The sequence below is a fragment of the Cannabis sativa genome, unplaced genomic scaffold (genome assembly GCF_029168945.1).
Source record: "Cannabis sativa cultivar Pink pepper isolate KNU-18-1 unplaced genomic scaffold, ASM2916894v1 Contig7, whole genome shotgun sequence".
Taxonomy (NCBI): Eukaryota; Viridiplantae; Streptophyta; class Magnoliopsida; order Rosales; family Cannabaceae; genus Cannabis; species Cannabis sativa.
The window spans coordinates 1,756,566-1,780,654 of NW_026870043.1; the positions used below are offsets into that span (position 1 = coordinate 1,756,566).

Here is a 24,089-nt window from a genome sequence, read left to right on the forward strand (position 1 = left end):
TTTGATTACTTGGTTCATATATTGTAATCTTAAGAGACCTGCTTCAGATTCAACAACCCTTGTGATCTAAGTTGTATAATCTCTTTTACTTTTCTATTCTTATTGTGTAAAGTAGTAAGCATCAGTAATAAATACAATTCCGTTGTCGATTTTCCAAATCTGAGATCAATAGGTAATATTCATTAAAAGTGCACTTATATTTACATATATGTAAAAGTAAAAGAAGAAATAATCATAGATAGTATAAATGTAAAGATAAGTGTATCACCGTAATAATGTAATATCTATTCTATGAAATTTGTGGCTATGTAACAGAATTCTTGGTTTAACGATAATTTTTGGGTTTCTACGTTAACTTAACAGAATATCCAATTACTTAACAGAATATTCTTTATCAATTTTATAATATTATTATATATATTTAAAAATAAAAATTATACAAATATTTTATATAAAATACTTAAGATATTATCGATATTTTTAATTATATTTTTTAAAGTTATTGGTTTAAATTTAAATTAAAATAAAAAAAGTTATCTTCTATACAATAAAAGTACTTGCTAGAAAATGTAATTCTCTATCTTCTATACAATAGGATTGTCTGTCTTGTGGTCACCATATGACAAACTTTTTTCATGCCCTAGCTAGGTTGACATTGTTAAACGTGCTTTACACCATATAATTAAGCATATATATAATTCCATTCAAATGATATCCAATGTAGCAATAGTTATAAAAAATTCTTAAGGATTAAAATATCAATCTGTTTCAAAAATTAAAAAAAAAATACACTACCTAACTAAAAAAAATTATATACATGTATTGCACTTAACATCACTTAATTGAATTTAATTAAAAAGAAAATTAATTATACGTGCATTGCATGTAACATCAACCTAATCTTATACATATATATATTTATAGTTTATTGTGTAATATTTGTTAAGGTATATTTCAACATTTATGTTCTTCAAATTATTTATTTTCTTTCTACTATTTGCCCTTTGTGGACAAATTTTATGAGTCTATACACCATCACTTGAAAACTTCTACTATAAATTAATTTCAATTACAATACCCATTCATATTTAACCGGCCTATAAACCTAAATAGAAAATATTATGGTTTGCACCAAATTTTGCATTTTCCAAACAATAGCTATGGATAAGAATTTGAGCAATTTTGTCCTTTTGCCATTTATATAGAAAGTTAATAACACTATTCTCGTCACATGATTAATTCTTAGAAGTTGAAGTCGGAGGTTGATGAAGCTGCTGGTACATTGCAGCCATCCTACTATAAGCCTCAGGTGTCATAGACTGCAACAATTGCATGGACAGTTATATATATGTGAGATATAAAAAAATTTACTTTGGTTTATGGAGGAGGTGTAATTAGTTTTCACAAATTAATGTACCTGTGGTTGGCATGCAAAGAATGAGGCCAGGTGATCAGGAATGACTGGAGGCAATTGAGGCTGCAATCTGCTTTGATCAGCAGCAGCGGCAGAAGCAGAGCCATGATCCCAGGCGTTCATGGGCATGAATGGATTGGGATGAAGTATTGGATTGATTCCGGGAAGATTAGGACGACCCATTGTGTCCATGGTCATCCCTATTCCCATTCCCATCCCTGCCAAGCTATTCATCATCGACATTTGAAGTTGTTGTTGCATAGCCATTGGCAACATCATAGCCGCGGGCATGTTCATTCTGTTCATCATTTGAACTTGAGCTTGTAATTGCTTCAAATAATCGATCACTTCATCCAGCATCGAAGCTTTATCAGTCTGCAGTAATCATAATAAAATTAATTAATTAAAAATGTTAATATTTCAACAAATAAATAATTCAATCTATATACTAAACATCAATCAAAATCATACTTTTCGAACTACTATTTTACATATCAGAATGTCATGTATTACTTTATAGAACCCCCGCTAATTTTCGTCAAATAATTTTATTTTTTTATACAATATTGTTAATACTAAAAGTAAAAAAGTTGACCAATATTAGTAAAACTAGGCTCTTAAAATCAAATTAATTTACACCAAATAAAAGACTTATTATTGCAACTTTAATTTTTCTTTGACATGAAGAAGCTAACATACACAAAAGCCTTGCACAATCCCAAATACAAAAAGCACTAATTCTTTAGTTGTAGTTAAACACGAGCTATATTGTTTTACTCCTACATAGACACCAAGTACTCTATTCGTTTCCGTTTATATATTTTTAACAAATGCACGATATATTATCAAGTAGCCAACACAATAATAAATTTTTAGACATCACTTACATCGATAATTAGAGCAATATGCATTTTTTGTATTATTCTTCAATCTTATTTTAAGAATTGGACTTACACAGTTACACATATGTATGTATTTCCGTGGATGTAGCTTATTCCATCTTCTAAAGCATCAAACTAAAGTCCTATTTTTACAACTTGCGAAATAATTAAGACATATAGCCATAGGTAGCTAGGATTGTATAGTAGAAGGGTACTGTTGAGCTTAGACAGACTTGATAATGAGGGCCCAATAGGGTCTACCACATGTTAGGGATTTAATATGTTTATGTGGAGCTGCAGGTAGCTGTCTCCACACCTAACACAAACACTAGTAGCCTTCTCCTATCAACTTTCAACTCTTAGCAAATAAGGGTTTGTGTGGCCTAGAATCGTTGGGTCTTTGTGCCATTGCCCCAAGACCCTTAACAATTTGAATGCATTTAAAGGCTTTGGACCACCCCCGCTTATAAGTTATATATCTATATTTATATGTATATGTCAATCATTGTCTCTTAAGTTTGTGACCTTTTTTAACATATTCCGAGCTCTCATAAATATGTGGAATCTTACATGATCCATGTGTCAATCTCACCCTTGGATATGCTAGTTTAAACTGGTTATACCCACTTGTTTCTTAATATAAACAAATTATTGAAGCAAAAGTACTACTACTTCTACTATACACATCTATAGCTATATGTAGGCATTTATTTTCAGGCAACATGTTGTGCTTCTTATTATTGTTATTATTACAATTTTTTCATAAATAAAAAATAAATTTTGTAACTTGTTATATTAGGAAGCTTGTGGTGGTAACTATATACTTATATAGAAATATATATATATCTGTACGGAGGAAAGTTTCAATGGTTCAAATATAAAGAAAGTAGAAAGAAATGATAATATATATACATGTATAAATAAATTAAGCCCACAGAAATAGGAATAGAATATCCATCGTAGTCATACCTTGCTGGAATTCGGGACCAGCTTCTGGAGTGTCGTCATCCTTTGGTTGATCTTATCTCTCCTTTTCTGATACAACCAGCAGCACAAACAGAAACAAATTTCATTTATAATTACGAAAATGTCAACATAAATGCATAATATGCAAATTATATATTAAAATCTAAAAGTCCTCATTTATCATCACGCAAAAACAATGGCTACCATAGCCACACCATTTATACAATAATAAAACATATTTACATCAAAAAATATCTTTAACAACTTTAAAAATATTTTTGTTATAATAGAATAAAACAGATAATGAGAAAAGTATTTGTTTTATAATGGAAAGAAAATACTTTTGTGGGAAGCAAGATAGCCCACTTAAGGTAAGTTTTATTTGTGCCGACAAAATATTTGTTTTATATTATAATATTAAAAAAAAACATAACATAATATAAAAAAATAACTTTAATATGTGTTTAATTTTTTTTTTAATTTATTATTTTCTTTTCATTTAAATAATGATTTTCATTTTATTTTTATAACATTTTTAAGTAAGGTATAATTTTTAAATAAAATTTTATATGATTTATTATATTAGTATTTTTTTCCTTAAAATATTATATTAATATTTTTTGATCTAAATATTTAAAATAAAATTTATTTTATTTTGATAGTATATTTTTGTTGAATATAAAAAGAAAGAAAAAATAAAAATAAAAGTATAAGTTAAAATTTAAATTTTATATGAAATAAAAATTATTAAAATGTATATATTTTTTGATGCAAATAAAAATCCACTAATTATATATATATATACAAATAAAATATTTTTTTGATGAGTTATTTATTATTGATAGTTATTAAAAATATTTAATTATAAATATTAATTTTAAAAATATTAAATTATTAAATTTTGATAATAATGAAAGAAAGTTTTAAATTTTTATACTTAATTTAACTATTTAACTAAAAAAAATAAACAAAAAATACATTATTTTACACCATTTCAAAAATATATTTACATAATAAAAATATTCAAATTAAACTCAATTCTTTTTCTTTATTTTTATTTTTGTTGAAAAATATTTTTTTTTAATTTTCATTTCAATCCTTGGAACAACTCTTATAAATATATAAGAAATTTTTCTAAGACTCAAATTTTCTTAATCGTACTCATTACAAATACCTCATATATGTTATACATTAAATTCTAATATATATGTTTGACTCAAATATAATCTATATCTAACTGAAAACTGTCAGTGTCTTCTCTCTTCCAAATATTGCAATATTTATTTACCTTCTAATTGTTCTAATAAATATATAAGGAAAAAGAGCTTACCCGTTCAGATTGATTATGAATAGCAGCAGCTCTACTCCTTTTAGTGGAAGCCGATGATTTTCCGGTTCCTTTCTTTTTGTCTTCATCATCGCCTGACTCCCTCTGTTATATTCAACAAGAGCATATTAGTTAATTAATAAAACAATCATAATAACTAAAATTTGTGACACATTCAGATAACGTAAATAAAATTATAATTATCATATATCTATAAATTATTTTTAAACTTTAATAAATAATTATAATTATATATAAACATAGTTTATAATATATATAATAAGATTTTACTGGTTGGATAATAATTATATTTACATTTATTTAATTATTGGATTATTTTATTATTAATTTAAAAATTAATTAAAAATAATTAATAAATTATTTATAACATGATAATAATATATTTTTATTTTAATTTTTTACGAATAAAAAATAAAAATATTTATAAATATCAATTACTAAAAATACTTGAGTGTACTAATTAAAAAATTAGCTTATTTTAAATTTATAGTTAATTATAAGAGAATTATCTTTTTTAAAAATTTATGGTTTGGGTTGTTCCAATAATTTTTATTTAAGTTGATATACAAATTTTAATTACAATTTAAATTACTCTATTAATTCTTTAAAAAAAAATTGTATATGAAATTCAGTAAAAATGTAAAAAATAAATACAATTTAAAATATAAAAACAGAAAACCGCTAATTATAATTAATTTAAATTTAAAATATAATTTTGAAATATTTTAAACATAATATAATTACAAAAATGTAACCATCATCATGGTCGCAGTTACAGACCCAAAAAGTAATGATGAGTAAATAGATATATACAGTTGATAATAATAGTAACAAAATTGAGTAAGGGACTTGCCTGTGATCTGCTATGACAGAACGAGTTGTGATCATCTGCAGTGGTTCTCTTTCTAGAACGTTTGTCAGAGCTGACATGCTCCGGCGACCCCATCGACGTAGAAGGGTAACCCAAACCCACATCCCTATCACAGGAGTCAAGTCTAAGTGGCTGGTTCCCAGTCCCAAACGTTGCGCTGGTTCCACTCATACTTTGGTCTCCTGGGCACTCACGCGCCGTCGTCTGCACGACCGTCCTGCTTCCTCGTTTCTGATCAGGAACTACAAAGCCTCCGGTGGTCTTATTATTAATCTCCTCTTGAGTACTAACGGCGCCACTGCACGATGCTACCTGAGTATACGATACAATACCTCGCTGGCCATGGCAAGTTCCGAACCCCGGTACCACTACGCTATCTTTAATCCGATCGTTGTTACGAGATTTGACTGGGTCAGAGCAAGGGACTTGTGCGTCCATGGTCGCGGTATTGTCCTGGGCGGCTGCAGGTGGCGCCGACCCTTGATGGCCCTTCATCCAGGGAACCAACTCCTCTCTGGCAGCGGCTGTAGGCATACCATGGGGCTTGTAAGGTAGTGATAGGGTTGAGGGTCGTGTGGCTTGATTGACTATGGACTCGAGTGTGCCGCCGGCGCGTGGCTTCTCTGGCCAATTCGTACCTATGTTCTTGTTCGGCACTCGCGGTGGCCCCAACCCGTGCATGGTTATTTGGCCGTTTTCCCATGTCAGCTCGGCCACCTCGTAATCTAACCTGCATCACAAAGCCATTATAATGTTAACAAAAATAATATTATATCTATAGACAAACCCAAACCAACAGAAAAGGAAAAAAAAAAAAAACTGTTAGCTATTTTTATTTATATGTATATATTTCTTTAGAGAGAGAGTGGAGTACAGGGGGACATCAGTAGCGGTGGAATTAGAGCGGGAGCGAAGAGATAATCTGCTGGCAGCAGGGACACTTGTACTGTCGTCGAGATCCCAACTGGGAACACACTGACTCATTTTTGTTGTATTGAATTACTAGCTATTATGACTTTATATTCTTTGTTGGGTTTTATAAGGATATTGTTAGGGAGAAATCAGATGGAAGAAGAAGATGAAGAAGAAGAAAATATAGATGGTTTGTCTGGTGAAACGAGAGGTCGATATATAGTACTATTAATATATGTGGTGTTGTTTCTCAGTTGAACTTTATATTGACAGTAGCTATTTACTCAAAAGTCATCCTGACTCGGAGAGTGAGAATATGTAGATCAATTATCAATATCCACGACTTTCCTTTGGTCTCTATATGTCCCTACTTGGGGGTATAACTGTACTAGTATCATGTGCTGTGTATTATTATTATTATGTATATATATATATATGTTGTACTACTATAGACTATAGTGAAACAAGAGCAATTAATAAAAAATTATATCATATACGGCCTACTTTTTATATTGTATATAGGTGAACATGGAAGGATGTCACACTTGTGAGTCACAATTGTGACTTTTATTATGTACGTATATAGCTAAAATGGAAAATAAACATGAACGCCGGAGTCGTATATTAATCATGATTCTCTACGATGAAATTATTATTATATGTTTTAAAATGCCCAAAACATAGTACACAACAAAAGAGTTATGAATACCGATATTATCATAGATACGCGTACCATATCTTTATTAATTACGAGTTCTTTTTAATAAATAAACAAATAAAATGTCGACCTTAAAACTAATGACTGCTTCTCTTAATCTCCAGTTTCACCTTCTATTTTAATTTTTGCCTGGAAACATATATACCCGAATATTTTTTTTTTTCTCATAATGATGTTCCCTATAATTAAAATATCAAACATGCGAAATTTTAGAAAATTTTAATAGTTACCGAATTTATAAAAGAGTTTCACATATTTTAATTTATTACCTATTAGGAACATAGCAATGAGAGAAAAAGAATGTTTTACTGAATTGTTATGTGTGTACTTTACAGAGGAGAATAATACGTATTTATAGGACAAAAGCCATGAGTAGAAAAAATAATAGAAAATGGAAGAAGAGAAAAAACCTAACTAATTCCCTAATTAATTCTAATAGGCCACTTCAAGGTGGAATGTAGAAGTTTGTGACACCCATCTTAGATAAAATTTCTTTGAATTGAGTAGGGAAAAGTTGCTTTGTGAGGATGTCTGCGAGGTTAGCTTTTGAAAGAACATGATGTTGGATTAAAAACTCCTATTGTGGGCACATAAGTATAATGTATATGCTATTATAAAGTGTGATATAAAATTAAGTGACCAGTTATGTTATGGGTATCAAAAGGGTAGTAAATTGTCATGGAAATAATATGTAGATACCATAAGTTAATTTATAATTTGTTGTGGCGTTAAATAATAAATACCCAAAAGTCATTATATAATGAGTCTATAAATAGGTAGTGGTCCCCAAGAAACACTAGGGTTTCTGTATTCTCTCCTTGCCCATCAAAGAAAATACTTTAGAAAATAGTGTATTCTTGGAAGATCAAAACCTTCTCTGCAATCTCCCACAATGGCTTCAGGTTAGTTCTTCCGCTCATCTTTTATCATTTTCTTCTTCTTTAATTTAGCAAAAGTTCTATAGATTTATGATTTAGGGTTTTCTATATTAAAGCACTTTTAGGAATATGTTTAGATTAGTAATATATATATATATTTCTGGAGTGTTTTATAAATCCTAAGAAGTGGTATCGGAGCCACCTTTGTTGAATTAATTAAAGATTTAATGATTTTATTTATGAAATTTAGGGTTTTTAAAAATTATACCATCATTTTTTTTCGATCATATACGTAATGGCAAATTCATGTAGATATATATAATTTTGTCTTACATACCGTAAGAATTCAATTCTTCCTCTTGCGATTGAATATGATATAATGGCTTCAGTGCCTACCTCTTCGATCGGCTATACATATATGTATTGATTACTTTTTTTTTTTTTTACCTCTTCGATCGGTGATTTATTAATTTTTTTAAAAAAATTATATCTATTGATTACTTGTAATTAGCTTCAATTATGTGTACTGTTGTATATATATGTCTTTGAATTAAATATTATTTTTGCATATATATGTTACAGTATATATATTTATGTTACTGTATATACATATTTTATTAAAATTTTAGACATATTTATATATAATATGTTTCATTACTGTGTCATATATATATATGTTACAGTATAATTTTGGTAGTGCAAACAATTTAATTCAAATTTTGGTGTTGGTTTATGTCTAATATTTTGAGTAAATTAATTGAAACAATATGTCGCCAAAGTGACCTCTTTTGTGTAGATTAATTTACTTCAAATATTAGGATGGTTGTGTGTTTGTAATTGATGCATATATTGACTAACCTAAAGGTAAATAATATTTTGCTAAATGTCAAGCATACTTGTGGCAATATATGTGTGATAATTATAAGGTATTTTGGACAATACATTAGTCCAAAGATTAATCTATTGTTTGACACAGTTTTATTGTCAATGTTTGATTGCTACACCAAGAGTACCGCTTACAGTATATATTATTGTCCAAAGACTTGATATTAATGTGTGTATGGTATCTTGAGATGGGATTAACCAATTGTTGAATTTACTGTTTTATTATGCATATTGATGTGAGCTTGTTTTATTTGTTCTACATTCAGCTAGTTCATCTTCTACTGCTTCAATATCTGCTAATATTAAATATATTCCTATGCTTAATGGAACCAATTTTAAGGATTGGAAAAGAAACTTACTTATAGTTCTGGGATGTATGGATTTAGACCATGCACTAAGGAATGAAGAACCTGCACCTCTCACTAAGAAAAGTTCCCATGATGATAAAAGGGAATTTGAGAGGTGGGATTGTTCAAATCGCATGAGTCTAATGATTATGAAACACGGCATTCCAAAAGCCTTTTGGGGCACAGAATTCGAAGGGGTTACTACGACCAAAAATTTCATTGAACAAATTGAGGAACGTTTTGCTAAAAATGATAAGGTTGAAATGACAACACTTCTTGGTTCTTTAATGAACATAAAGTATAAAGGTCAAGAAAATGTAAGGGAGTACATTATGAAAATGCATCATATTGTCTCAAGATTAAGGACATTTAAGATTGAGTTTTCGGATGATGTACTTATACTCATGGTTTCGTTAACGCTTCCTCCATAGTTTAGCAAATTCAAAATTAGTTACAACTGTCAAAAGGAGAAATAGACTCTCAATGAGCTCATTTCCCATTGTGTGCAAGAGGAAGAAAGGTTGAAAAAGGACAAAACTGAAAGTGCTCGCTTGGCCACTACCCCTAAGGATAAGGGCAAGGAAAGGAAATTTGAGAATGAAGCTGCTAAGGGTATAATTCAAAAGAAACAACAACAGGATTCTAAGGGCTGTTTCTTTTGTAATCAACCTGGACATGTGAAGAAAGATTGTGCCAAATATCACACATGGCGTGTAAAGAAAGGTATTAATCTTGCTTTGGTCTGTACTGAGGTTAATTTAGTTTCAGTACCTAGAAACACTTGGCGGATAGATTCTGGTGCTACTACTCACATAAGTGTTTCTATGTAGGGTTGCCTGAGCTACCGCGAAAGCCATGTGATGGTGAAAGATACATCTTTGTGGGCGATGGACAATCGGTGGAAGTGAAAGCAATTGGGCATTTTAGATTGTTATTGGGAATTGATTATTATTTGGATTTGTAATACACTTTTGTTGTGCCGTCTTTTACACGGAATTAGTTTCTGTTTCTTTGTTGGACAAATTTCGATATTATTGTTCATTTGGTTAAATAATCAGTTTACTTTGTCTTTAAATACAAATGTTATTGGAACTGATTTAAATTGTTACGACAATCTTTATTTGCTAGAAGCAATTGCATCCTATAATGAAACTTTGCATGTGGAATCACGAGGTACTAAACGCAAATTAAATAAAGAAAATTCATCGTCATTATGGCATAAATGCTTAGGTCATATCTCAAGAGGTAGAATTGAGCGTCTTGTGTCTGATGATATTTTAGAGTCTCTTGACTTCAAAAATTTCAATGTCTGTGTAGATTGTATCAAGGGAAAACAAACCAAAACTAAGAGATTAGGTGCCAATAGAGCTTCAGAAGTCTTAGAATTTATTCACATAGATATTTGTGGGCCATTCCCTACGACATCTTGGAATGGTCAATAATATTTTATATCATTCATAGACAATTACTCGCGTTATGGGTACCTATATCTCATTCATGAAAAATCTCAGTCTATGGACGTGTTCAAAGCTTACAAAGCTGAAGTTGAGAATCAACTCAATAAAATGATTAAGAACGTCAGATTTGATCGCGGTGGTGAGTACTACGGTAGATATGATAGCTCAGGTGAACAACGTCCAGGATCACTTGTTCAATTCCTAGAGGAATGTGGTATTGTCCCACAGTACACCATGTCAGGGTCACCTAGCATGAATGGTGTTGCTGAGAGACGAATTAGGATTCTTAAGGATATGGTAAGGAGCATGATCACTCATTCTACCTTACATGACCCTCTGGCGAGAAGCATTAAAGACATCAACTTACATTGTGAATAGAGTGCCAACTAAAGCAGTTACAAAGGCACCTTATGAGCTTCGGACAGGTCAAAAGCCTAGTCTAAAGCATTTCCACATTTTTGGTTGTCCAGCTGAGGCAAGGCTTTATAGGCCACATGAAAATAAATTGGACTCCAAAACTGTAAAGACCGCTTAGTTTAATTTGGAAATTAGCAGATAATTAAGATTTAATTATGAAAATCATTTATGGATATTTAAATAATTATTTATGTTGTTATATTTGAATTCTGAATGTATTTTTATGTCATATAGTGAGATTTCATAATTTTGCATTTTCGGTGCCCGACAACATGGAACGCGGTGTATGGTTCAATAGGATCACAATCTAATATTTTAGCATAGTGGGATGGCTTATTTAGACATTGGGAATGTCAGGATTAGTCGGGAATTTAGAGTTTTCCCAAAATACCCTTAAGTGCTTTTTAACCCTTTTAGTGTGGGAGGGGCAAAATAGTTATTTTGCCCCATAAGCCTTTGTCCTTTTGTGGACTTAATATTTGGTGATAATTTGATTTATATAATGTTATTTTGGCTGAAATAAAGAATAGATTATGCATTTTCATCATTTATTCAAAAATTGGAAATTTGGAAAAATAAGAAAGTTTCTCTATCAAGAGCTCTCTCTCTCTCTTTCGGTTTTGCTTGGGGCTGCTAGGGCTTGGATTTTTCTCTGTAATTCTTGTTATTTCTACTAGTTGGTAGTGATCTCAAGCTAAGGTATGGTTCTTGAAACTTTTCTTGTTGTGTTCTTCAATTTTAAGAAAGAAAATATTTGTATGCTTGATGATTTTGATAGTAATAGCTGCTGTTAGTTGTTGTTGTTGTTTTCTATAGCTTAAAAATGTTTAATTGAGTGAAATAGAATAGGTTTTGATGCATGCTAGTTGTTTTTATTCAAGTTTGGAAGTTTAACTCAAAACTTAGGATTTTTTTTATGGAGAAATGATAAAATTATTGCTGTGCTTGTTGTAGTTGATTGCTGTTGTTTTCAGAGGCTTATTTATGCATTTTTGAGTAGATTCAAGCAGGTTTTGATGCATGTTAGTGGGGTTTAACCAAGCTTGAGTTTTGAACTCAAAGCTTGGAGCTTTAATAGAAATTTTTGTATCTGTGCTTATTGGGTTGTTTTATTGCTTTGGAACTGTTATTTGGGGTATTTAGAGCAGGTTTGGAAAGTTTGAATTAGTTTGGGGTGGATTTGGTCGAGTTATGGAATATTGAAAAATTCCTGCACTGAACCGGAATTCCAGTTCAGGATGGCCTGTAGGAACCGAAATTCCGGTTGGTGTTCTAGGTTCCTTCCAGAACTAGAATTCCGGTTGTAGAACCGGTCTGCCGGTTGGAGAAAAATTGGGAACCCTAGTTCTTCCCATTTTTGAGTTGTTTAGGGTATTGCTATGCTTTTTATCGATATGGAAACTTTTAGTTTCTAGTTTAAGTCCCCGGGAAGTGTTTTAGCGTGTCACTTAGCAGTGTTGTGATTATTATGGTTTAGGAGCATGTAATTCGCCGAGCAGTTTGTTCCACTCATGTTGACCGGCACACCTGAATTCGAAATCAAAGTAAGATTAGTATAACAGTATGCATATGTATTTACATGTTTAGCGTGCATGTTAGGAAGCCTGTTAGATTACATTAGATATGTATGTTGGCTTTGTACCATTCGAAAGTATCACATCGGTACGGCTAGAGTATGACTAGCGTACCGAGTATAGGCTGATATTATGGTTGATGGTACCGTACTGTTTGACCGTATTAAATCGGTATGCTTAGAGTATGACTGACATACCGAGTATAGGCTGATACTGTAACACATCGGTAAGGCTAGAGTATGACTAGCGTACCAAATATAGGTTGTTACTCTGTCAAAAGTACCGTCATACGACCGTTTGAGACTCAGTACCGTGTGGGACACGGGGATTAGGGTTGTGGTCAGGGGTATGGGCGTCTGATCATAACCCGGGATTTATGTAAGTTTTATGATTTATGCTTTTCTTACTGAGTCTGTCGACTCACAGTGCTATGTTTATGTGTAGGTAAGGGCAAGGCAAAAGCTGAGGAACCGTGAGGATGAGCCGATGAAGATTGTACATGTGGGGGCGGTTGGGCCTGGAGCATACGATCCTCAGGACATCAGGGTTTCTGTAGTTAGTCGTTGAGCGACAAGTATTTTGTAATGAACAATGAACTTTTTGTAAAGTATTTTGTAAATGATATCCCAAAGTATTTTGTATGAAATGTTATAAGTATTTAATTAAATAAGCAAAATTTGAATTAATCACGATTTCCATAAACCTGGTTGATTAGCAACGAGCTGCACAATACGTTTAAAAATCACGTAAATACGCCTATGCTAGTTAGGGTGTTATAATTTGGTATCAGAGCCGCTAGGTTATCTTCCGAAGATCGTCACGACATGTACAATCATCATCAACAGTTAGCTCGTTCTATGGTTCAGTAAGCTTTTATTGCTTTAGTAGCTTATTTTAATTATTATGAATTAAGAAAAGCCTGTTAGGAAGCATGTTAGTAGCCTGATAGTAGAATAGGCGCATGTTTTTAATTTCCAAATTAAGCGGCATTAGTAAGCTCTCGTTGATCATGATCTGATATTCCAACTCTTGGTTACGCAGGCTGTTCAGACTAGATGGACGCCATGCGAAATACCAGGAGTCAGGGCAATTCAGTCGGGTCAAATGAAGGTCAGGTAGCTCAGTTTCCCCCAAATGCTAGGGTTCGAGGTAGATGTCGCAGGGGTAGAGCTCGTGGTCGGGGTTATGCTTGTTGGGTTTTATGCCCTAAATAAAACTCATTTCAATATATTCAAATTTACTTATTAATATAGATTAGAAATAACATTTAATGTTGCATGGTTCACATGATTTATTTCATGATTATATGTACATAATGTATAAATTCATCTGAAACCCTTTTCACATACTTGATCATGTTTATTGTGCCGTCAACACATTGGAAAGTAAACATGACTATGTGAATTAAGTTTCCTAGATTTATCAAACATAGGGTTCTACTGATACGATAATCTACAACAGAGTTTACTTGCATTTGGAGAAGTGCTATGTTCTTTCCAGAGCATTGGTTAAAGTAAAGCTTAGATTGGATGCATGGAGTATGCATCGAAAGGGACCGATATTGAACTTTGACTTAGATTTATTAAACTTACCGTAATATCTATTCAAGTCAATATCGCCTAGTTGATCCTAGATCAAATGTTCTTAATCCTGTTATGATTAGGCTCAATCTTGAAAGGCTATTCGTGTTCTTTGATTTGTTAGTTAAGCCTACTTTTAGGTCAGGGGGATACGTACATTTTGGGAACACGGTAGTGCAATTGAGTGGGAGCGCTAGCATAAACATGGAATCTATAGCTTCTATCTGGCGAATAGTAAGCAAAGGATGATCTCCTTCGAGCTTGACCAAACGAACATAAATGGTGGAGTACTCATTTCACATAAGCTGAAATATCATTTATACGGGGTCAAGTGTTTTAAGGAATAAATACATTGTAGGGTGTAACGGTAATTTAATCCCTTTACAGTGTAGATCATTCATATAGAGGATCATTGATCAAATTAGGATTATAACAATGGATAACTAATGATGTGTCTATATGGTGGAACATATAGAGCATTCTATATACTGAGAGTGCAATTCTAAGTTCTATGCGTGGATTCAACGAAGAATTAATAAGTCAGTGAATTTTAGTGCTAAATTCTTGATCTACTTATTGGAAGCTCGGTTATATAGACCCATGGTCCCCGCACTAGTTGAGATAATATTGCTTGTAAGACTCATATACTTGGTTTTGATTAATCAATTATAATTCTCAAATTAGACTATGTCTATTTGTGAATTTTTCACTAAGTAAGGGCGAAATTGTAAAGAAAGAGTTTATAGGGGCATATTTGTTAATTATGATACTTTGTATGGTTCAGTTAATAAATATGATAAATGACAATATTATTTAATAATTATTTATAGTTATTAAATAGTTAGAATTGGCATTTAAATGGTTGAATTAGAAAATTGGCGTTTTTGAGAAAATTAGATGCAGAAAAGATAAAACTGCAAAATTGCAAAAAGTGAGGCCCAAATCCACTAGTATAGGGCCAGCCACTTTTGTAGGAAATTTAAACTGATATTTTCATTATTTTAATGCCAAATAATTCAAACCTAACCCTAGTGGAATGCTATAAATAGATAGTGAAGGCTTCAGGAAAATTACACTTAAATTTTTTACTTTTTCATTCAGAAAAAACTGAGCCTTCTCTCTCCCTATCTTTGGCTGAACCCACTCTCTCTCTCTTCCTCATTGAGATTTCGAAATTCTTAGTGTAAGAGTAGTGCCCACACACAGCAAGTGATACCTCAATCATAGTGAGGAAGATCGTGAAGAAAGACTTTCAGCAAGAAGGAGGTTTCAGCATCAAAGATTCAGAGAAAGAGATCCAGGTTCAGATATTGATAATGCTCTGCTATAGAAAGGAATCAAGGGCTAGATATCTGAATGGAAGGAGTCATTATATTCCGCTGCAACCAATGTAAGGTTTCCTAAACTTTATATGTGTTTATTTCATCGTTTTAGAAAGTTCATATTTAGGGTGTTAATAAACATACTTGTGAGTAGATCTAAGATCCTGGTAAAATAAATTCCAACAACTGGCCTCAGAGCCACGGTAATTGATTTACTTGCAAGAAATTTGGACTTTAAAACGATTGTTTGTTTGTTTTTGGATGGTATCGTGTTGTATTGAGTGTTATTTGATGATTGATTGATGTTTGTAAATTTTCGTGAAAAATAATTGCGATTCTGTTTCAGAAATTATTTTTATTGGATAGTATGGAAAAAATTAAGCAAGTTACTTTTTTACAGAACTCAATTTTGATTTAATTTGAATTAGTTATGATTTTTTGAAGATTCGAAAAAATCGGAGCTGTGCTTAAATTTTCCTGCGATCGCGAAAACTGTCCGTACAGCTCACAATTTTTTTCGTTTTTCTTCGTTTTTTCATGCTTTTTCAGGGAATTAACTTCCGATTTTTTGTGCAGTTCTATATTTATACTATTACTATTCCTAATTCAATTCTAATTATCATTTTGAATTAATTTAATATTTTTTAAATTTAATTCAAGATATTAGAGTAATTTGAATTTGAAAATAGTTAGTATCTATCTTTTTGCTTAATTATCTATCTTATTTTTAAATTTGATTATATCTTATCTTATTTTTAAATTTAAGGTCAGATTTTAAATTTTTCAAATTAATTTTTTTTTTAAATAATTTGACCTTATTTAAATTTAAAATAAGATAACTATAATCATGTAATTTTAAATAGATATAAGATATTTTGCTAACTTTTAAATTTTTTTATTTTATTTATTTAAATTACATTTAAAATCTGAAAAAGATATTCATTTATCTTTTCTAATTTTTTATTTAATTTTTATTTATAAAATAACATTTAAATTTTAAAAGTAGTTAGCAAATTTTGAAATGATATTTAGGTTGGTTGAAACCTAATTTTTCAAAATTGTAGGTTTAATTTTAAATTTAAATTTTTTTTAAAATTTTCGAAATTTTTTTTATTTTATTTTAATTTTTCGAAAATAAATATTTTATTTATTTAATTAATTATTTAATTTAAAATTAAATAAATCCTACATCCAACTATCCAACTAACCTTGTTGCAGGAGTATGTGTTTTAGCTTTTTTGTAAGTTTTCAAAACCTATTATTACTTGATTGCAAATAGCCATGGTTACTTTTTTCCAGATCTAATGATCTGATGGCTCCCTTGGTCAAGTTAATAATTTGTAACAGGTATATTTACAATCTTCTTTCATCTGTGTATGACCTAGCAACATGATAGGACCCATCCAAAGTGTGCCTGTGTGAGCCTATGTGTTTAATTTTATTATAGATGCATATAGGTTGCTGTTACTAAAATAAATTATCATAGTTCTTGATAGAATTTATTTAGGCCCATTTAGTTTTTGGGCCTATTCAATTAATAATAGTTGTTCTTATTAAGGTTAAATTCCTCTCTTTTGGGCCTTGTGTGAGAGTTGGGAGCCATAGTAGTGGGGACGACATACTGAACCCAGCACCCCCTCACATGAACCACCCCAATTGTGAAGGCCCATTTGCCTGATTTAAATAACTGTACTAGGTTAATTAAACTAGTTTAACCTAATAAAATTGATTAGCAACATAATTAATTTCATTTATTTTGAAATTAATTTAAGAAAATTATAGTTTAAAGATTTTTTTATTCTAAGCTAAACTATATGTATTTTCTTGTATTTAATTAAATATATAATTATAACCATCTAGATTCTTTCTGGAGCTTAATTTAAATTTTCATTAAATATTCCTATTTAAGTTGATATTTAGTTATCTACAACTAACCAACTTAAATCTGAATATCTTTTGGATTTAAAATTTCAAAATTAAGTTGAGGAATTTTAGGCATTGGTTATTAAGATTCTTTAGATATTTTTTAAGTTAATATCTTTTCGAATATTAACTTAAAATGGAATATTTTCAAATTAAGTGGTTACAACTTAATTTTTGATATTTAATTAAATTTAAATTTGAAAAATATTTAGGTTCTAGATTTTTTCTAATACAACCTAAATTAGATATTTTTTCAAATTTTGTGGAAAAGATACTTAGTGAAATAAGATATTTTCTAGATAGTTATTTCTAGACTACTTATTATTTCTAATATTAAATAGGAAAATATTATACATTGTGAAATTAATTATTTATATAATTAATTTTGGTACAATTTATTTTAAGTATATTTTTCCTAGTATTAAACTAGAAATTAATAATTAAGTCTTCTCTACACTTAATTATTTATTTCTTGAATTTAATACATTTAATTAATTTGAAATTAAATATCTAAGTTGATTTTCATCATGATACTTAAATATTTCTTTTTCATGACACTTAATTGAATAGAAAATTATTTTTAGTTGAAATTTATTTTTTCAACTAAGTTTAAATAATTTTCAAAATATATTTTTTCTTTATTTTATTAATCAAATTTTGAAATTGCATTTCTTAAATGCTGAAATTTTGAATTTTATTTGAAAAATAGATTAAAGTTGTAAATTATTTATTTTAATTTTGGACCAACTTAAATCAATGATTTTTTCATTAATTGATTAATTTAAAATAAATGAATTAAAATATATTATTAGAAATTGAATTAATTAGTCAAAAGAAAATCTAGATAGGTGATAGATTTGCTTGAAGTATTTTTCTAATGTATTTAATTAAATAGAAAATTAATATTTAAGTTGATTTTCATCATCATACTTAAATATTTGAAATTTTTCTTATATATTTAATTAAATAGGAAAATTATATTTTTTGTTGTAAATTAATTTTATTAATTAATTTTGGGCCAACATTAAATTAGAATAATTTTTCCAGGATTTATTTTTTATTTTAACATACATTTTTCGAAAATTGTATTCTTAAATACTTTAATTTTTCGAAATGCAATATATATTTATAGAAAATCAAATTTGAGTTGTAAGTTAATTTAAATTAATTTTGTAACAACTTAAATTGAACATTTTTCTAAATATTTATTGGAAATTATTACTAAGATGGAAATAATTCATGTTATTTTCATATCCATCTAAGTAAAATTTATAAATATTAAATTAAAATTTATATTTAGAATTTTTCATTCTAAATTGGAAATTTTAATTAAATAAATATATATTTAAAATTAATAGAATAAATAAAGAGAATCAAAGAAAATACAACTCTCTTTAAATAATGAGCTTTATTATTAAGATATTCGATCTCCATTGTGGGTTTTACACCGCGTTTGTTTTAGTGAGTAATCCTCCCTAATGGAGGAACGTTCATTAGCAATTTCGCACCGTTTAACCTCGCATGATAAGTAGTTTGTAAGTGTTTTGTATGGTATGGATCACCCTAATGGTGGTGACCATACTTGACTTGCAAGTTATGAAACAATGGTGGAAGCTCATAAGATAGAATTGCCTTGACTCTCGCCTAAACGGGACAACGCTGAATTCCAATCTTGATCGAATAAAAGGTTGCTAGAATGGTTATCATTTTAGATGAGCTGACAACTCTATTCATTGGATGATGCTTTGACTCTCGCCTAAACGGGACACTGTATCAGTTTGTTGAAAAACCTTGGAAATTATTTAGGATTGTAAGTTTTAGTATTTTCACTGGTCATTCCTACTTGCTATATGTTTAATAATTTCTGAATTGTGTATGAATTTATATTGAACCATGTTATTTTCTGTTATTAAATTGTAGTTTAATTTCGAATCTTCATTGTTGGTCTAACATGTTTGTTTATCTAATGAGATAAATCCCTAATGGATTTTCACCATTAGACATACATAATAGTGTAAGATCTCGAAAGATAAATATTGTATATGCAACATCTAGCTGTTCATCAATTAATGACACCTTAGACTAGTATCTTTACAATATGAAACAAGAAGATTACATAAATAAGATTACTTTGTCTTTCGCTAATCGAAGCATCGTTGGATTCTTATTTATAAACGAAATTATCCTAATTCCTCTTAGCTTATTCATTTCGAATTAGCTCAATAATATATCATTGGATGAATGGTCTATAAATCATTTCATGTCATTCTATATTTTCTCTTAAGAAATTAAATGACGCATATGATTATAATCCCGAAATTCTATTCCCAATTGATATAAATCCTCAAGCTTAGAAATCTCCTACTTGTATGGGCAAATCTGACTTAGAGTAAAAATAGTAGTGGTGGTCCAAGAAAGAATTACTCATTATATTTGGTTGAATTTAAGTCTTTGACTTTAATTTTAGAATCCAAACACAAATTTTCTTATATTTCTAATTCCAGAATACAATACAATTACACTTTCTCAAGTGTTTAATATCCATCTTCTATTAATGGATTAAAACTGTATGGAATATGAGTTAGGTATGCTATGACCAGGTGCCACTTGCAGTATTCTAAGAACTCTTTGATGTAACTAAACCTATGTCATCAAAAGACACTACCACTTTTTTTTAATCTATGGCATTTGTATCTTGTTCATAGTGGATTTGACAAGATCAATCTCTACAAAGAGTTAATATGCCTATATCCACTGAAAGTAGTTCATCTCATTCGCAGATGGATGTACATTCAGGGGTGGATATGAGTTTTTCGTTGTATTCTTAAAACGATAACTCTAGATTATACCTTTTAGCAAAGAAATTTGAAATGTTTGAAAAATTTCATTAATTTCTAGCAATGGTTAAAACCATTAAGGTAAGTGGTTAAAGATCTTGCGAACTGATAGGGGTGGAAAAATAGTTAGTAGATATGCAGTTCAAAGATCATTAAATTGATTTTTGAATTATATCCAACCTTACCTCCCCAGAAATTTCGAGTTGCATATTGATGATTAATTACTAGTCGTTGCCTAATTCCTTCTATGGTAATACAATTTCAGAATGATGTAATGGTTGTATACTTAATGTAAATCATTACTAGATTCATGGATGACCTAATCAAAATCTTAAGAAAAGCTAGAACTATTAACCATGGTTTGTTAGCTATTCTAAGTGATTAGGGGTGGACCATCCCATAGTCAATAGATAAGAAAGTATTTGTTCAAACAAATACTACTTTTCTAAGATAATGACTAAGTCTGAAAATAAAGTAGCAAATAAAGGAGATATTTAATTCTTGATTCCAAAAGTGTTCTATCATCTTATTTGACATATGATGATCCCACTGCCTCTGTTGTCTTGTCACAACCGAAGAGATCAATACCATTTAGTTTTCTTAGACATAATTCACGGTACCTCGTCGTAGTGGGAGAGTTTCTAGGAACTCACCTTCTTATGACTTGGGAGACACTAGTGATGAAAATCCATTGTGAGTTTAAACAAGTAATGGATTGTCAAGATAAGAAACTAAGAAGAAAAGCCAATAGAACTATGGTTTAATCCATTCACATGGAATAACCTAAAGTTTTCTATTACAAGGACATAAAAGGAAATTTTAGTTAATTAGTCTATTCAATGGACTTAACAAAACTTCCTGTTCCTAGTATTATAGGTTTGAGTTTATCTAAACCTATGGCTTGTGGTATACCTGGTAATTACTTACTCTAATGCAAGCAACTTACTTTAGTAAGATGCTGAAGCATTTTCTTTCTAATGACAATCTATAGAAGCTTCACAACTTCTTAGACATAGATTTTATTTATCTAAAGAAAAGTCTCAACTATTCCAGAAAAGATAAAGCCATGAAAGAATTTCTTATATGAACAGTGAGAGGTCTCAGATATGCTTCAGTAGGTATCAAATTAATCCAGGAGAAGAACATTGGAAGACAATCAAGTAAATCCTAAGATTAAGAAGAGGAACTATATGTTAGTCTATAAGGGTGTGTTTAAAACTCTTAGACTACACCATATCAGATTTCAAAATTTGCCTTTGTGCTAGTAAATCTTTCTGATAAGATGGTGGTTACTCTGGGGGTGGAATAGTGATTTTGGAGAAGTGTAAAAACCTATCTGAAGTCTCTAGGTCTACCAGAGAAAGACTGGATGTTAAAGCTACAGGAAAGGTACTTATTCAGTCTAAGGAAAGTTCTATACATCTTTGGCACCATTCCAAATTGCCTTAAACTACTAGTGTTATTTCCTGATTAACCAAAAGTAGTTGCCAAAGCTATAGAATCCAGTATCCCAAGAGAGTAGACATATAGAGAGGAATTTCACATTATCAATGATTTTGTGATTAAGGAAGAGTAATGGTGGAGAAAAGGTTGTGTTTAATTCAACCTTTTAGATCCTATTACGAGGAGTTTACTACTACTACACTTGATTTGTATATCAAGGTGTTGAGATTATTTGAAACGCACTTTTTGTTTTATATTAGTGCAAGTGGGAGTTTGTTGGGTTTTATGCCCTAAATAAAACTAATTTCAATATAATCAGATTTACTTATTAATATAGATCAGAAATAACATTTAATGTTGCATGGTTCACATGATTTATTTCATGATTATATGTACATAATGTATAAATTCATCTGAAACCCTTTTCACATACTTGATCCTGTTTATTGTGCCGTCAACACATTGGAAAGTAAACATGACTATGTGAATAAAGTTTCCTAGATTTATCAGACATAGGGTTTTACTGATATGATAATCTACAACAGAGTTTACTTGCATTTGGAGAAGTGTTATGTTCTTTCCAGAGCATTGGTTAAAGTAAAGCTTAGGTTGGATGCATGGAGTATGCATCGGAAGGGACCGATATTGAACCGTAATATCTATTCAAGTCAATAACGCCTAGTTGATCCTAGATCAAATGTTCTTAATCCTGTTATGATTAGGCTCAATCTTGAAAGGCTATTCGTGTTCTTTGATTTGTTAGTTAAGCCTACTTTTAGGTCAGGGGGATACGTACATTTTGGGAACACGGTAGTGCAATTGAGTGGGAGCGCTAGCATAAACATGGAATCTATAGCTTCTATCTGGCGAATAGTAAGCAAAGGATGATCTCCTTCGAGCTTGACCAAACGAACATAAATGGTGGAGTACTCATTTCACATAAGCTGAAATATCATTTATACGGGGTCAAGTGTTTTAAGGAATAAATACATTGTAGGGTGTAACGGTAATTTAATCCCTTTACAGTGTATATCATTCATATAGAGGATCATTGATCAAATTAGGATTATAACAATGGATAACTAATGATGTGTCTATATGGTGGAACATATAGAGCATTCTATATACTGAAAGTGCAATTCTAAGTTCTATGCGTGGATTCAACGAAGAATTAATAAGTTAGTGAATTTTAGTGCTAAATTCTTGATCTACTTATTGGAAGCTCGGTTATATAGACCCATGGTCCCCGCACTAGTTGAGATAATATTGCTTGTAAGACTCATGTACTTGGTTTTGATTAATCAATTATAATTCTCAAATTAGACTATGTCTATTTGTGAATTTTTCACTAAGTAAGGGCGAAATTGTAAAGAAAGAGTTTATAGGGGCATATTTGTTAATTATGATACTTTGTATGGTTCAATTAATAAATATGATAAATGACAATATTATTTAATAATTATTTATAGTTATTAAATAGTTAGAATTGGCATTTAAATGGTTGAATTAGAAAATTGGCGTTTTTGAGAAAATCAGATGCAGAAAAGATAAAACTGCAAAATTGCAAAAAGTGAGGCCCAAATCCACTAGTATAGGGCCAGCCACTTTTGTAGGAAATTTAAACTGATATTTTCATTATTTTAATGCCAAATAATTCAAACCTAACCCTAGTGGAATGCTATAAATAGATAGTGAAGGCTTCAGGAAAATTACACTTAAATTTTCTACTTTTTCATTCAGAAAAAACTGAGCCTTCTCTCTCCCTATCTTTGGCTGAACCCACTCTCTCTCTCTTCCTCATTGAGATTTCGAAATTCTTAGTGTAAGAGTAGTGCCCACACACAGCAAGTGATACCTCAATCATAGTGAGGAAGATCGTGAAGAAAGACTTTCAGCAAGAAGGAGGTTTCAGCATCAAAGATTCAGAGAAAGAGATCCAGGTTCAGATATTGATAATGCTCTGCTACAGAAAGGAATCAAGGGCTAGATATCTGAGCGGAAGGAGTCATTATATTCCGCTGCAACCAATGTAAGGTTTCCTAAACTTTATATGTGTTTATTTCATCGTTTTAGAAAGTTCATATTTAGGGTGTTAATAAACATACTTATGAGTAGATCTAAGATCCTGGTAAAATAAATTCCAACAATGCTAACCCGCCACAGGCTGCCTAAGCTACTCAAGAAGCCCAGAATTGGGAAAATAGGTTTGCAGAAATGCAAGCCAGAATTAAAGAACAAGATAATGAGATCCAGCGATTGAGACAGCAGGGTGCTCCGGCAGTGCCTGTTCCAGAAGTTCCAGTGGCACCTGCCCCT

General features: G+C 30.6%; 2 protein-coding genes across 2 annotated transcripts; one reads left to right on the plus strand and one right to left on the minus strand.

Moving 5' to 3' along the window:
- Nucleotides 1–960: 960 nt before the first annotated feature.
- On the minus strand, nt 961–6,792 carry LOC133033450 (transcription factor UNE10-like). Its single transcript, XM_061108178.1, has 6 exons — nt 6,355–6,792; nt 5,463–6,210; nt 4,592–4,693; nt 3,265–3,330; nt 1,418–1,789; nt 961–1,319 (listed from the first exon to the last, which is right to left on the minus strand). The coding sequence occupies exons 1-6, from the start codon at nt 6,462–6,464 to the stop codon at nt 1,236–1,238; spliced, it is 1,482 nt and encodes a 493-aa protein (XP_060964161.1). The 5' UTR covers nt 6,465–6,792; the 3' UTR covers nt 961–1,235.
- Nucleotides 6,546–9,651, plus strand: LOC133033439 (uncharacterized). Its single transcript, XM_061108163.1, has 2 exons — nt 6,546–6,603; nt 9,140–9,651. Exons 1-2 carry the CDS (start codon nt 6,546–6,548, stop codon nt 9,649–9,651), a joined length of 570 nt encoding a protein of 189 aa, XP_060964146.1.
- Nucleotides 9,652–24,089: the final 14,438 nt, after the last annotated feature.

Coding starts and splice junctions, on each gene's coding strand:
- LOC133033439 (XM_061108163.1), top strand. CDS start 6,546: ATGGAAGAAGAAGATGAAGAAGAAGAAAATATAGATGGTTTGTCTGGT. Junction 6,604..9,139: donor TTTGTCTGGTGAAACGAGAG/GTCGATATATAG, acceptor TTCTACATTCAG/CTAGTTCATCTTCTACTGCT.
- LOC133033450 (XM_061108178.1), bottom strand. CDS start 6,464: ATGAGTCAGTGTGTTCCCAGTTGGGATCTCGACGACAGTACAAGTGTC. Junction 4,694..5,462: donor TCTGTCATAGCAGATCACAG/GCAAGTCCCTTA, acceptor TGAATATAACAG/AGGGAGTCAGGCGATGATGA. Junction 1,790..3,264: donor TGGTCCCGAATTCCAGCAAG/GTATGACTACGA, acceptor TGATTACTGCAG/ACTGATAAAGCTTCGATGCT.